At 32.9% G+C, this 13,344-nt stretch overlaps 1 protein-coding gene across 2 annotated transcripts; it reads left to right on the top strand.

Moving 5' to 3' along the window:
• Positions 1 to 709: 709 nt before the first annotated feature.
• actr2a (actin related protein 2a) lies at positions 710 to 13,267 on the top strand. Of its 2 annotated transcripts, XM_067403848.1 has the most exons (10): positions 722 to 833; positions 2,043 to 2,156; positions 4,110 to 4,220; positions 7,225 to 7,440; positions 7,531 to 7,603; positions 8,289 to 8,425; positions 8,929 to 9,078; positions 9,336 to 9,481; positions 10,743 to 10,875; positions 11,305 to 13,267. In XM_067403848.1, exons 4-10 carry the CDS (start codon positions 7,231 to 7,233, stop codon positions 11,473 to 11,475), a joined length of 1,020 nt encoding a protein of 339 aa, XP_067259949.1. In that variant the 5' UTR covers positions 722 to 833; positions 2,043 to 2,156; positions 4,110 to 4,220; positions 7,225 to 7,230; the 3' UTR covers positions 11,476 to 13,267. The 2 variants fall into 2 exon arrangements, with proteins under 2 accessions (XP_067259947.1, XP_067259949.1); XM_067403846.1 differs by lacking the exon at positions 2,043 to 2,156 and having other exon boundaries at positions 710 to 833.
• The last annotated feature ends 77 nt before the right edge of the window (positions 13,268 to 13,344 follow it).

The following is a 13,344-nucleotide window of genomic DNA, read 5'->3' on the forward strand; positions in this document are numbered from 1 at the left end:
TATATAAAAATATTATATTTTGAAACCTTTTCAGAACGAATACATAAATATCAAGTATTTCAATCTATTATTTATATATATATATAACATTCATTATATGTTACATTGAAACCATGGGCAAAACTACCATATAGATATTTTTGATATTATCTCATAATTTGGCAGCAGGTATATTATGCTGCTGTCACTTTAAGACCTGACATGGATCCATTTTACTGTTACATGTGCGTTTTCTTTCTCAACTGTCCTTCAAAATTAGAAAAATGTGTGATAATTTTATTTATTTATTTATTTTTACCTGACATCCACAAGCTTGTTTCCCAGTAGTCTGTTCTAAACATGTCATGGACAGGAAAAACGATGCTAAATGCAAATAATAAAATGCAACAGACCACATTATCATGTTTAGTTAGAATAGAAACAAAATATTATTAATCATTTTTGCATGTTGCCTACAATACAGTTCATGGGGGTATTAATTAATCCCAATTTTTGATTTTAAGGACATTTTGTAAAAAATACAATCTGGGTTCTAAGATAAAACCATTTGAGGACCACTGATCCAGCTTATCTGTGAAAGGTATGTGCTATTTTAAGTAACTTTTATTTATAAATAGTACAAAAAAAAAAACGTTTATTTTGTAGCGTCGTGGCGGACTTTTACTTTGAAGGGACTTGAAGGGCAGGGCGCTGACTTGCTGACTTCCGCCTGGCCGAAGACAGCAGCAGCAGCAGAGGCGGCGGTGGTGCTGAGATCAGGGCGGATTCACCGAGTCTGTAGAAACATGGACAGTCAAGGCAGGAAAGTGGTGGTGTGTGACAACGGGACCGGGGTGAGTGTGAGAGCGGACCTCATACTGCTCGGTCCGGTCTGAATGATGCGTTATTTCGCGCTCGTGTGTGTTTTAATGACGGCTGGCAGGAAAAAGATGCAGCGGAACAGGAAGTGAACTGATGGCACCTTATTTTACACTGTGATTATCTGTGATTTACACTCGACCTGTAATGTGGGAAACACTCTGAGCAGATGCACTGCAATCATAGATCACGATAGATTATAAATGGCTCTTCATGTGGATGTTTTGCTGGAGCTGTGTGTATGTATTGACATGATGGACATTTACACATATTTTGATTTAGATTTTAATGGGGTCGCAGTGTGAGCATGCGTTATTGATGAAATTACATGTTAATGCACATTTATATCAATGATGCATGTGTGTTTGTGTCTATAAAAGGAAAGATAAAGATGATCTCAAACTCACTTCCGAGTTTGCAATCTCACATCTGGCCGAGAGAGGAAGTGACATACGAGACAAGCCATAGAAACACATTCCATCATCATTCTCTCGCTGTCTGATAACAAATGATAGTGCTATGATAGGCAAATGATACTTTAAATTACATTATGATGCATATCCTGCAATACTATAGTATTGTGTGTCGAGATAAACGTGATATTATCACCATATTAAATGTCTAAACAACATATTTTCATGGTAACGATCCAAAAGGCATGATCATCATACATGTTCATATTCTGTGGTAAATATTAACCAAACATGCCATTACTGTAGTACATGTCCAAAAAACATGGTATTATTACAATAGTATATATACAAAACATAAACGCATCGTTTTGTTGTTTGTCATGAAGTGCGCTTTGAATTTCTCTCTTTTGTTCAGTATTATTAATATTTTGAATTAACATAAAATGAAACACATTTTTAGTTTTAGTCATTTTATGTGTCGAAAGATTTTGTTCACATCAGTGTTAATTTTGACAGCAAATTTTGATTTAGTTTTAGTCAGTCTTTTGACTAAAATGCCATTTAGTTTTATATTTTAGTCATCGAAAATTGTTCTAGTATCATAAGATTTTAATATCATAAGATTTTAGTTCTATAGTAGATTTAGTCGACTAAAATCTAAATTGTTTAGTTAAATTGTAAAGCATTAAGTAAGCATTTCTCTTAACAATACACAGATCCAATACACTGATACACATCTGATATTCTCCAAACTGTTTATGTTCACTTAAGACAACCAACTGTACTTTACTTGCCAAAGTGGACGGTTTTTGACTGTTCAAGTGCAACAACACACGAAAGAGAGCTCAATTCAGTGCTTGTCAGGGATTGACACTTATCATTGAGGTACTACTAAAGTTTTTGTTTTAAATTTTAATTAGATTTGATTTTTTGTTTTTATGCTTTCATTGTAATTTTAGTTAAAAATTAAAAAGTTTTTTTTTTTTTTTTTTTTTTTTTGTCTATGTCTTTTAGTTTTTGTTTTTAAATGTCTATATACACTTCCCTTCCAAAAGTTTGGAAACACCCCTTGCAAAGTGTGGTTTTGGACGATATCAGCATAAATCCTTATTATTTTTTTTGGTGCAAATACATTAAAGTAACTTGAAATTATCATTGAAGACCAGCAAGAATAATTTTCATTTTGATTGCATAATAATGGCAATACATATACATGCCCCTTTGCCAGCTGTGATGCCTGGTTACTGGTTTAAACTTGGCCCAGGTTTGTAAAAGATTTTTGGGTCAGCACACCTTAATAGCTTCAACAATTAATTGCCAATTAAGATAATGAACCAATCAGAACCCAGTTTAGGTCAGATAGCTGCTAATGGTGGATATTTTGAGAAATCGAATATTAAATTTTTTTCTATGTATAAACTGTTTATGTAATCAAATGTTTTTCTTAGTTTGTTGTCCCTTGTCAGTGTGAAATTACCACAAATTAAAAAGGATTCATGCCAGTATTGTCCAAAACCCCACTTTTCTAGGGTGTTTCCAAACTTTTGGAAGGCAGTGTAGTTTTTTATTTCTGTTTTAGTTATTTTAGTACATCAGGTTAAGCTAAAGCTTGGAAACCAGATGAAATAAAATGTTTAAATTTTTTTAAATGTATTTTTTATTTCAGTTAACGTTTAAATCAAAGTAATGAAGTTTTTTTATGGTTTAGTTAAATATAATAACACTAGTCTTTCCTTCATGTGACAGAAGATACAGTAGTTTACTCTGAATTAAATAGAAATTAAATTAAATACAGTTTATTGTGTAAAAAATGTAACAATAGTGACCATGGAAAAACTGTGACTCTTATTCTGAAATGTCTGCAGTCTGCACTGTAGCAGGCTGCTCATTTTAGTTCAGATGAGGGAGATAAAATATGCATTCTTACAAGCGTCTAAAACATATTACCATATAAGCATCATATATTAAACATTGTCATGATTCATCAACATTAGCTCATAAGCAATTGCTTGGCGTAAATGTGTGCTATTCATTAATTGTGAAGCAGTCTGAAGTCCTGCTGGGTGAGCCTGTAGAGGGCGCAACAGTGCCGCGTTTCCTACGGTTAGATCAGCACGTTACACTTGTGACTGGACTGTCCCTCTCTATCATTGTCGTCTCGTTTTTATTCGTTGACGAAAATTAGAGTAGATTTTATTCATAGTTTTAGTCATTCAAAGCGCTTTTTTATTTAGTCGTCTCGTTTTCATCCGTGCAAAAAATGTTGTTGACAAATTATGACAAATTATTCATCAACTAAATTAACACTGGTTCACGCTTCCCAAAAAATAAGCGTGTTGAATTTTTGCATGCATGTTCATGACCCTAAATGAGGAAAAAGTCACAAAATTGTGGGTTAGATAGTATTTCAGATAGATTGAAAAATGAAATAGCTCATTTTTATCATATTTGGCTGGCAAAATATTTTTTTGTATTGAAATAAGTGAGGAAAAGCTCCTTTTTTAGCTTCATAGGGTAGTAAAAAACGAATATAACAGAAAAAATAACCAAGACATGATGTTATTTGGGTCTGTACAGTTGCCTTAGAACATTAAAATATGCGGGTCAAATTGACCCGCGAACATCACCAACGTAACCAAAATTTAGTGTGTAAATGTCAAAACACATCAGCGTGTTGAAACTTTGCATGCATGTTCATGAATGAGAAAAAGTCACAAAATTTCAAGAGAAGAAAGTTTAACTGATGTTTCCAACAACTCGAAAAACAAAAATGGTCAAATTGACCAGCTACAGTACACGAGGGTTAATGTTGTAACTCTCGGTCTGTCTGTTTTTCAGTTTGTGAAGTGTGGATATGCCGGCTCTAATTTCCCAGAGCACATCTTTCCGGCTCTGGTTGGGAGACCGATCATCCGCTCCACGGCCAAAGTGGGAAACATCGAGATCAAGGTAAAGTTTTTCTCTACAACCTAAACTACAACCTAAATCTTTCCCTACACTGACAACATGACTATGGCTCTGTTCCACTCAATAAGCTGCTTTGCTGTATACACCCTACATAGGTATCGGTCTCTGAAAATTATTATATACACAGTGGCTTCTCCTACTGCAGCAACTTCCATTTTTCTGAGTGATATTTAGCATCAGTTTATCAGGAATGACAATTTTCTTCTCTTCAGCTCACTGGATAGAAACGGTGCTTTATTCGCAAATGCTTTCAAGTGCTGCCTATGTAGGTCACGCTCTAGATTTTGAATCAGAGATTGGAAATTGTCATCATGGTCTTATTTTGTAAGCGACGTAAACAGCAACTTGTAACTTCCTGCTTCCAACTTCTCTATGGCTGGAGCCCACATGAGCTGTGAGAGGGGTTTATGGGTTACTCTGACTGAAAATAATCATACTCTTTTAGGCAAATATAGAAATATTGAGATGTATATTTATTATTGTCAAAAGACTGAAAAAATATTAAGAGATTGTTTTTGGCATATCACCTAAGTTTAGTGTTGGTCATGGACCCTTTTTAGCCATAAACACGTTATGATGTTTGAGATGTGACAAGTTTTATTTTTAACATATATTAGTTTTTAGTTTTTAATACCACACTACAGTATTAGAAGTTAATATGTCTTATTTTTTTTAATTTAGCTTATTAATTTTTTTTTTTGATAATTATATTTCTAGGCAAATGTCTCAGCTTAATCATGTAGGGGAACAGGTTGTGAAAATGATTTTTTTCCAAAAAAATAAAAGAAAAAATACAGCAAAAAAAAAAAAAAAAAAAAATTAATAATGTAATGTGTATGTTTAATTTTGGTTTCGTTTTTATTCTGTTCCTGTTTGTCTGAGTTCCTAGTTGGTTTCCCTGGCTGTTAAAGGGGTCCTTGATAAATATGATTTCACTTTTTCAACTTTAGTTGGTGTGTTATGTTGCTGTTTGAGCATAAACAACATCTGCAAAGTTACAACCGGTCCTGCTGAAATACACAAGGCCTTCCCTGAAATGGATGTCACCTGGAGGGGAGCATATGTTGCTCTAAAACCTTTATATACCTTTGAGCATTCATAGTGCCCTCCAAAACATGCAAGCTGCCCATACCTTATGCACTTATGCACCCCATACCATCAAAGATGCTGACTTTTGAACTGAACGCTGATAACATGATGGAAAGTCTCCCTCCTCTTTAGCCAGGAGGACAGGGCATCCGTGATTTCCAACAAAAATGTCAAATTTGGACTCGTCTGACCATAGGACACTTTTCTACTTTGAAACTATTGTCTATTTTTAATGTGCCTTGGCCCACAGGACATGACAGCACTTCTGGACCATGTTCACATATGGCTTCCTTTTTGCATGATAGAGCTTTAGTTGGCATCTGCAGATGGCACGGCGGATTGTGTTAACCGACAGTGGTTTCTGGAAGTATTCCTGGGCCCATTTAAGTAATGTCATTGACACAATCATGCCGATGAGTGATGCAGTGTTGTCTGAGAGCCCGAAGACCACAGGCATCCAATAAAGGTCTTCGGTCTTGTCCCTTATGCAGAGATTTCTTCAGTTTCTCTGAATCTTTTTTGAATCTGATGATATGTAATGTACTGTAGATGATGAGATTTGAAAAGCCTTTGCAATTCGACGTTGAGGAACATTGTTTTTAAAGTATTCCACAATCTTTTTACACACTTTTTCACAGATTAGAGAGACTCTGCCTCTCTAAGACATCCCTTTTAAAGATAATTATGTTACAGACCTGATATCAATTAACTTAATTAGTTGCTAGATGTTCTCCCAGCTGAATCTTTTCAAAATTTCTTGCTTTTTCAGCCATTTGTTATCCCCGTGCCAACTTATCTATGTTCTATTGTGAATTAAATATTGGCTCATGTGATTTGAAAGTCTTTTAGTTTTCATTTTATTCAAATATAAAAAACATCTCAACATTTTCGGAATTCGGCTTGTATTAAAAATGACAAAAACAACTAAATTAGCAAATTATAATGAAATGTAACATAAATTAACGTAACATAAAAATAAAAACTGATTTTAAACATTATTTAAAAAACTATAAAAGTATCTCAATGATACTAAAATAACACTGCAATGAATGCCATGAGTATAAAGATTTCCTTTATTTTTTATGAATTTCTTATTTTTTTAACATAAAGAGGACTTTTTGTAAGTAAGGCATGTTTTGGCTCTTATATGAAGAATGAGTGTGATAAGAACGCTGATCCTGCATCAGTTTTTACTCTCCTGTTCTCTCTATATTGTGTTTGTGTCCTCTGTTCCTGTAGGACTGTAGAAGGATGGTGAGTGTTTGTATGGCTGCGAGTTTGACCTGTAGTGATTCTCTCTCCAAACCCTCTCAGCCCATGCAGAGCTGGTATCAGTTTTATCAAAACTAATAATAAATCTTGTCCTCTCACTAACCCTGATGAAATGATCTTGCTTGTATGTGAGCAATGTCTGACACTACCCAAAATGCACTTGTCTGTACTGAATGGCATGAGTGTGCTGTGTCTAAAGAGGATATACAGGGTTCATGCAAACCTGGAAATATCAGGTTAAAAGTGGTTTCCAGACCTGGAAAATAAAATATTTTTTTATAATATTTATTTATGGTTAATTAAAATATAATGGATTCAGTGTTGTTTTAGTAGTATTTATATACTAATTGTAGTAGTATTAATATTTTGAGTGTGTTTTTCTATTTCCGTTTACTCACTTTTAATGACTGTATTGCAATACTTTTGATGTTTTTGCTGTCAGAAGAGATTCATTAGTCAACTCATGAGTGCATTTCATAAAATATGCTGATGGAATGAAATCACTTGAGTTTATTTTCCCATCTAACACTTCTCTTTCAACATAGACCGCTTCCGTTCAGCCCAAAATGAAGGATACCATGACATTGAGTCTACCGACCTTTGACCTCTCCTCTGTGACCTGTAGGACCTAATGGTGGGCGACGAGGCGAGCGAGCTGCGCTCCATGTTGGAGGTGAATTACCCGATGGAGAACGGGATCGTGAGGAACTGGGACGATATGAAGCACCTGTGGGACTACACCTTTGGCCCCGAGAAGCTCAACATCGACTCTCGAAACTGCAAGATCCTGCTCACGGAGCCGCCCATGAACCCCACCAAGAACCGAGAGAAGATCATTGAGGTTTGAGCGGCTGTTTGTTGTATTATACCTCTGATGAACCTCAATGAGATCTATGTTTGTTTGATTTTTGACCCTCTTGTCTCCCTGTAGGTGATGTTTGAGACCTATCAGTTCTCAGGGGTTTATATCGCCATCCAGGCCGTGCTCACGCTTTACGCTCAAGGTAATGGACCTGCCGGTGGGGTTTAGCCAGAGGCGAGAACTGATGATGGATTATGAAACATTTATTTCTTCAGAATAACATGCACTGATGAAATGAGCATTATAGGGACAGAAAAAGGACAGTAAGGAAGTTAATAGAGCCATTTTTTTATTTCATGTTTATTCTAACAGTTAGAATCAAAGAATAATTAAAAAAAGTAATAAATATAATAAATAGTAAATCTAATATACAAATGTATTAAAAATATAATAAATAATGTATAATATATAAAACAAAATAACAAGAAAAATATTAAATATAATATACAAATATCATAAATATTAAATATCTAATAGTTAAATAAAATACTAAATATTAAATATATGTAAATATATATAAAAAACATTAAGTATTAAATATATAATATCTAAAAATAATTAAAACAAAATATATATATATATATATATATATATATATATATATATATATATATATATATATATATATAATCATTTTGTTTTAATTATTTTTAGATATTTTATTATATATATATATATATATATATATATTAAAAGTAAGAAATATAATATTAAACAATATATAAATATAAATAAATATAAGTAAAATATTTATAAAGATATATATAAATATTTCACCAACTCAACTTTTCACCAAGTTCATAATTGTGAATGAATGTTCTCTGCAGGTCTGCTGACGGGTGTGGTGGTGGACTCTGGTGACGGTGTCACTCATATTTGTCCTGTGTACGAAGGCTTTTCTCTTCCTCATCTCACGCGCCGTCTGGACATCGCTGGAAGAGACATCACGCGCTACCTCATCAAGGTACGGCTCCACACAGATTCTCTGTCGCCTGTTTTCCTCCATCTGAATCAGTCCAGTCCTAATGTAATGTTTATACATCCAGTGTAAATACCATATCAGCGAGAAGCTTGTGAGTTCTGTCAGAGAAAGCGAACTAGTCAGCTCAGCATGTCAGGGTAGTGTGTGTAATCACCATGTTTGTCTTTTAAACGTATATCAATATTAATCATTTTTTCGCACATTTCTAACTTTACTTAAAGATGAAGTGTGCCTTTTTTCTGTATTAAAACGTTCTTCTATCAGTCAACCAGTGTTATTTTAGTATTATTAGTATACTATTAAACTTTTTTAAATAAGATTTTAATATAATAATAATATTTTATCTTATTTCTGCTTTATTTAAATTAACAAAAAATGACTGTTTTTAATGGTTCTGTTTTTATTTAATGATAGCAACACTTTAAACAAGCTTTCATAGGTGGACAAATGTCCAGACTGAAACTTAACTCTCTGTGTGTCTCCAGCTGTTGTTGTTGAGGGGTTATGCCTTCAACCATTCAGCGGACTTCGAGACGGTGAGGATGATGAAGGAGAAGCTGTGTTACGTGGGCTATAACATTGAGCAGGAGCAGAAGCTTGCGCTGGAGACCACTGTGCTGGTGGAGTCTTACACTGTGAGTTCGGCCTGATAGAGGGAGTTTCAATGTTTAAATCCATAAGCTCTGTTTCATAATCTAGTGAGCATTTTACTAGATCTGAATGGTGGACTGGAACCTTAATGCCGTAGCTTGACTGTAGTTCTAGACAGCAGTCTTGTCATTGCCACTAGAGGGCAGCAGCGTGTCGAGTGAATTCCACTCTTTTAAAACAGTTTCACTCTCATCCGTGTTATAGTAGGAGAATTCACACTAGTTTCTCACTGGGTTTGTAGCTGCCGGACGGTAGAGTGATTAAAGTGGGCGGCGAGCGGTTCGAGGCTCCTGAAGCTCTGTTCCAGCCTCACCTCATTAACGTGGAAGGAGTGGGTGTGGCAGAACTGCTCTTCAACACCATCCAGGCAGCTGACATTGATACCAGGTCAGTTCAGATAAACATATTTCATATTTAATATTCTATATAGGATATTATATAATATAAAATAATATGTATCTTTATCTGTGTCAAATATTATCATATTTGTATACATTTTACAAACACATCATGTAATAAAAAAAAAATAGAAAATAGATTTAAAAGATTACGTTTTAAAGTAATACACATAAAATATATAATTATTGTGTACTTTTATAATTGTAATATTTAATAATGTTGATAATATTTTAGAATTATAATATTGTCATTGTTAGGTCGTGTGTGTATAATATATATATATATATATATATATATATATATATATATATATATATATATATATATATATATATATATATATATATATATATATATATATATATATATATATATATATATATATATATATATATATATATATATATAATTAGTCAAATATTTTATTTTTATTCATCTTTTTATCTTGGGATGTGTTTTACCAACACATCATGTAATATCTTAAAAATAGATAAATACTTATAGTTTTTAAATATTTTAAATTAGTTCTAAAATACTACACATAAAATATATAATTATATAATATTCAATTTTTATATTTGTAATATTTAATCATTTTAATAATATTTTATAATTATAATATTGTCATTAAGTCATTATTATCTTTAAATGATATTTATATCTTTTTCTGTTACAATGTATTTTATATTTATATATAATATAACATGTATTACATAAAATATATTTATCTGTTATATATATATATATATATATATATATGTCAAATATTATCTTTATTTTTATACTTTTTTTGTCTAAAGCTGCGTTTTACCGACACATCTTGTAATATCTTTGAAAAATAGATAAAGTAAAAGTTATTTTTTAATTAAATATTCATTTAAATAAATTAATTTTTTAATTATTAAAAATGAATAATTTTAGGTATTATATATCTATATAATATAATATAACATATTATGTATTACATATTATAATTTTTGTTATATTATCTTATTTTTATACTTTTTTTTGTCTCAGGCTGCATTTTACCAACACAAATAATCAATATTTGATTTTTTAAATTATTAAAAATTAATATTGTCTGTTAAATAAATTCTAAAATACTAAACAAAATATATCATTCTATAATATTAAATTTTTATAATTGTGATATTTAATAATGTTAATAATATTTTATAATTATAATAATATATCATATATAATTTTTTGTGTACATACATAGTCATATTTGTCTCTGTCTTTATTTCAGGGCTGAGTTTTACAAACACATCGTTTTGTCGGGCGGTTCTACGATGTATCCAGGTCTGCCGTCTCGTCTGGAGCGAGAGCTCAAGCAGCTTTACCTGGAGAGAGTGCTGAAGGGAGACGTCGACAAGCTTTCGGTATGAAAAACACATCTTGAACAACAACTAACATGTAATGCAGACTCCATTGGACCGTGTCTAGAATGCACTGCAGGTGTCATAAAAACCTCCTTTGTCCACAATGTTCTGACACTAGCAATTTGCTATTTCGTCTGCAGCATTTGAGATTATCAATGGACTATGATGTCAGAAATTAACTTCCTTTTTTAAGGGGAACTCCCTCTGAATCCTTTATTTTTTTAACTTCTTTTTTTTTCCTAACCATGAGAAAGGTCACAGATGCACTAAACCAAAAACATTATATGTATAATCGCATGTCAAATATTAGTCATAATGCCTCTGTTATAAATATCTAGATCAATTTCTAACCCTTTTGAGTTTTGTTTCACACATCTAGCCTACATAATTGCTGTTTTACTGAATCTGCCGCCTCTTGTTTTTCTGTAGAAGTTTAAGATCCGCATCGAGGATCCTCCACGCCGTAAACACATGGTGTTTTTGGGCGGAGCGGTGCTAGCTGACATCATGAAGGACAAAGACAACTTCTGGATGACCCGAGAGGAGTACCAGGAGAAGGGAATGCGTGTTCTGGAGAAGCTAGGCGTCACCGTTAGATAAATCTCACACATGCACACAAAACATCACACACTTGCACTCACACTCCCAGTCACAGGGTGACATTTTGGCAGCGTAAACACACAGAGGTTTCCAGCAGTTTTTGAGGATATACTTGAGAGCAATGATCAAATACTTGAACTTCCTTTGCAATCCAAAAAAGTGCTCAATGTTTGTAAGACATTCCAAATGTAAAGGTTCATATCACTGCTGCGCAACACGAGACGAAAATTGAATGAAATCGAGTTATTTGCTCACAAAACGACCCGTTTATGCTGCCAAAATGAATCCTCAAATGTATTACCATATCATTTCCTTCTGTTTGTTTTGAGTCCTGTCTGTCTCATGAATTCACATTGACCCTAATGAAGAGAAATATCACTCTAAAAAGAGTAAGAAACAGGAGGATGTTGTGCAAGTAGAGGGACAAAACAATAAAAAGATGTATTTTTAAGAAGTTTTGTAATAAGGATAAAAATCCAACCAATTTGCTAATAAAAAATTAAACAATATAATAATTGTGGCCGATGGTATCAAACACAGATGTTCTTCTGAAGGCAGATTGCTTTTGCTGAAACGTCTACTTTCTATCTTACTGTCTCTGTCTTTAATCTCAGTGTTTGTGCGCTCCATTATTGGCTGTGCACTTCAACTCATGCCCTGAAAATAGCGAGAGACAAAATGCTGTAGCGACCGGGACCGACTTCCCCAAATAACATTTAACAGAACATTTGAAGAACGTTCTTTTGTCATATATCATCGCTGAGGACGCTTTAAATGCAGCGTTAGTCTGCCTTATTTTAGTAATGAAAATTTGGAAGTCTTTAAATATAGACTCTCTGTTCATGTCATTCCACTTGCGGTTCCAGGATCAGTTCTTCCTTTCAGTCTAAAGGACCTTCATAAACAATAGTATCAATTTCAGACTCCATTTGAAAGGGAAGTGATAATGTTCTGACGCATGTTTAGCGTACAGTTATAGCTGCAATCTAGAACCTCATTTGCGCATTTGGCAGGGTGAATCTCATGAAACGTGTCTGGGTCACATTTCTCTCCAAAATCTAAAGAAAGAAAGAAGAAGTTTTCATTTTCTTAAAGGAGTTTTAGGGAGACTTTTTTTTGCATTGTGCCATTATTTTCATGACAGTTAAGCAAAAAAAAAAAAAAAAATCTCATTACTGTAATGCTAAAACATTTATATCATTACCATTTCATTACCGCAATGCCATTTTATAGCAACTTTTTTGCATTGCGCCATTATTTTCTTTAAGCAGCACCCTCCAAAATTCTCATTACCGTTATGCTAAAAATATATATCATTGCCATAATGCAAAAAACTAAACATTTTCATTACCAAAATGCAAAAAAAAAAGAAAAAAAAGTGTTGTCATTACCGTAATGCAATTTGAGGGAGACTTTTTTGCATTATGCCATTATTTTCATGACAATTAAGCACTCCCCCTTCCAAAATTCTCATTACCATAATGCTAAAAAAAATCCAAATTTTTGTTACCATAATGCAAAAAACTAAAAATTTTCATTACAGTAATGCAATTTTTTTTGTAGCATTAAATGTGGTTTGGTTTTGTTGTACTGCCTTTTATGCTGATCTAAATCTAAAAACAATTATATTGCACTATTTGTTCTGTAATACAGTAAAAATGACAGAAATGAGAATATAATATGAATCACCATCTTGTAGAATAATGGGAATTGCAAAATGTCTTGAATGTTTGTGTATGCTATGGTAATGAGTATGGGAGGTGTGTAATTGTGTAATTGTCAAAAAAAATAATGTCTCAATGCAAAAAAAAAAAAAAAAAAAGACTCTAAAAGAGGATAATCGCATGTAATTGTGATTGCTTTTCTTTT

Source organism: Chanodichthys erythropterus, chromosome 12 (genome assembly GCF_024489055.1).
Source record: "Chanodichthys erythropterus isolate Z2021 chromosome 12, ASM2448905v1, whole genome shotgun sequence".
Taxonomy (NCBI): Eukaryota; Metazoa; Chordata; class Actinopteri; order Cypriniformes; family Xenocyprididae; genus Chanodichthys; species Chanodichthys erythropterus.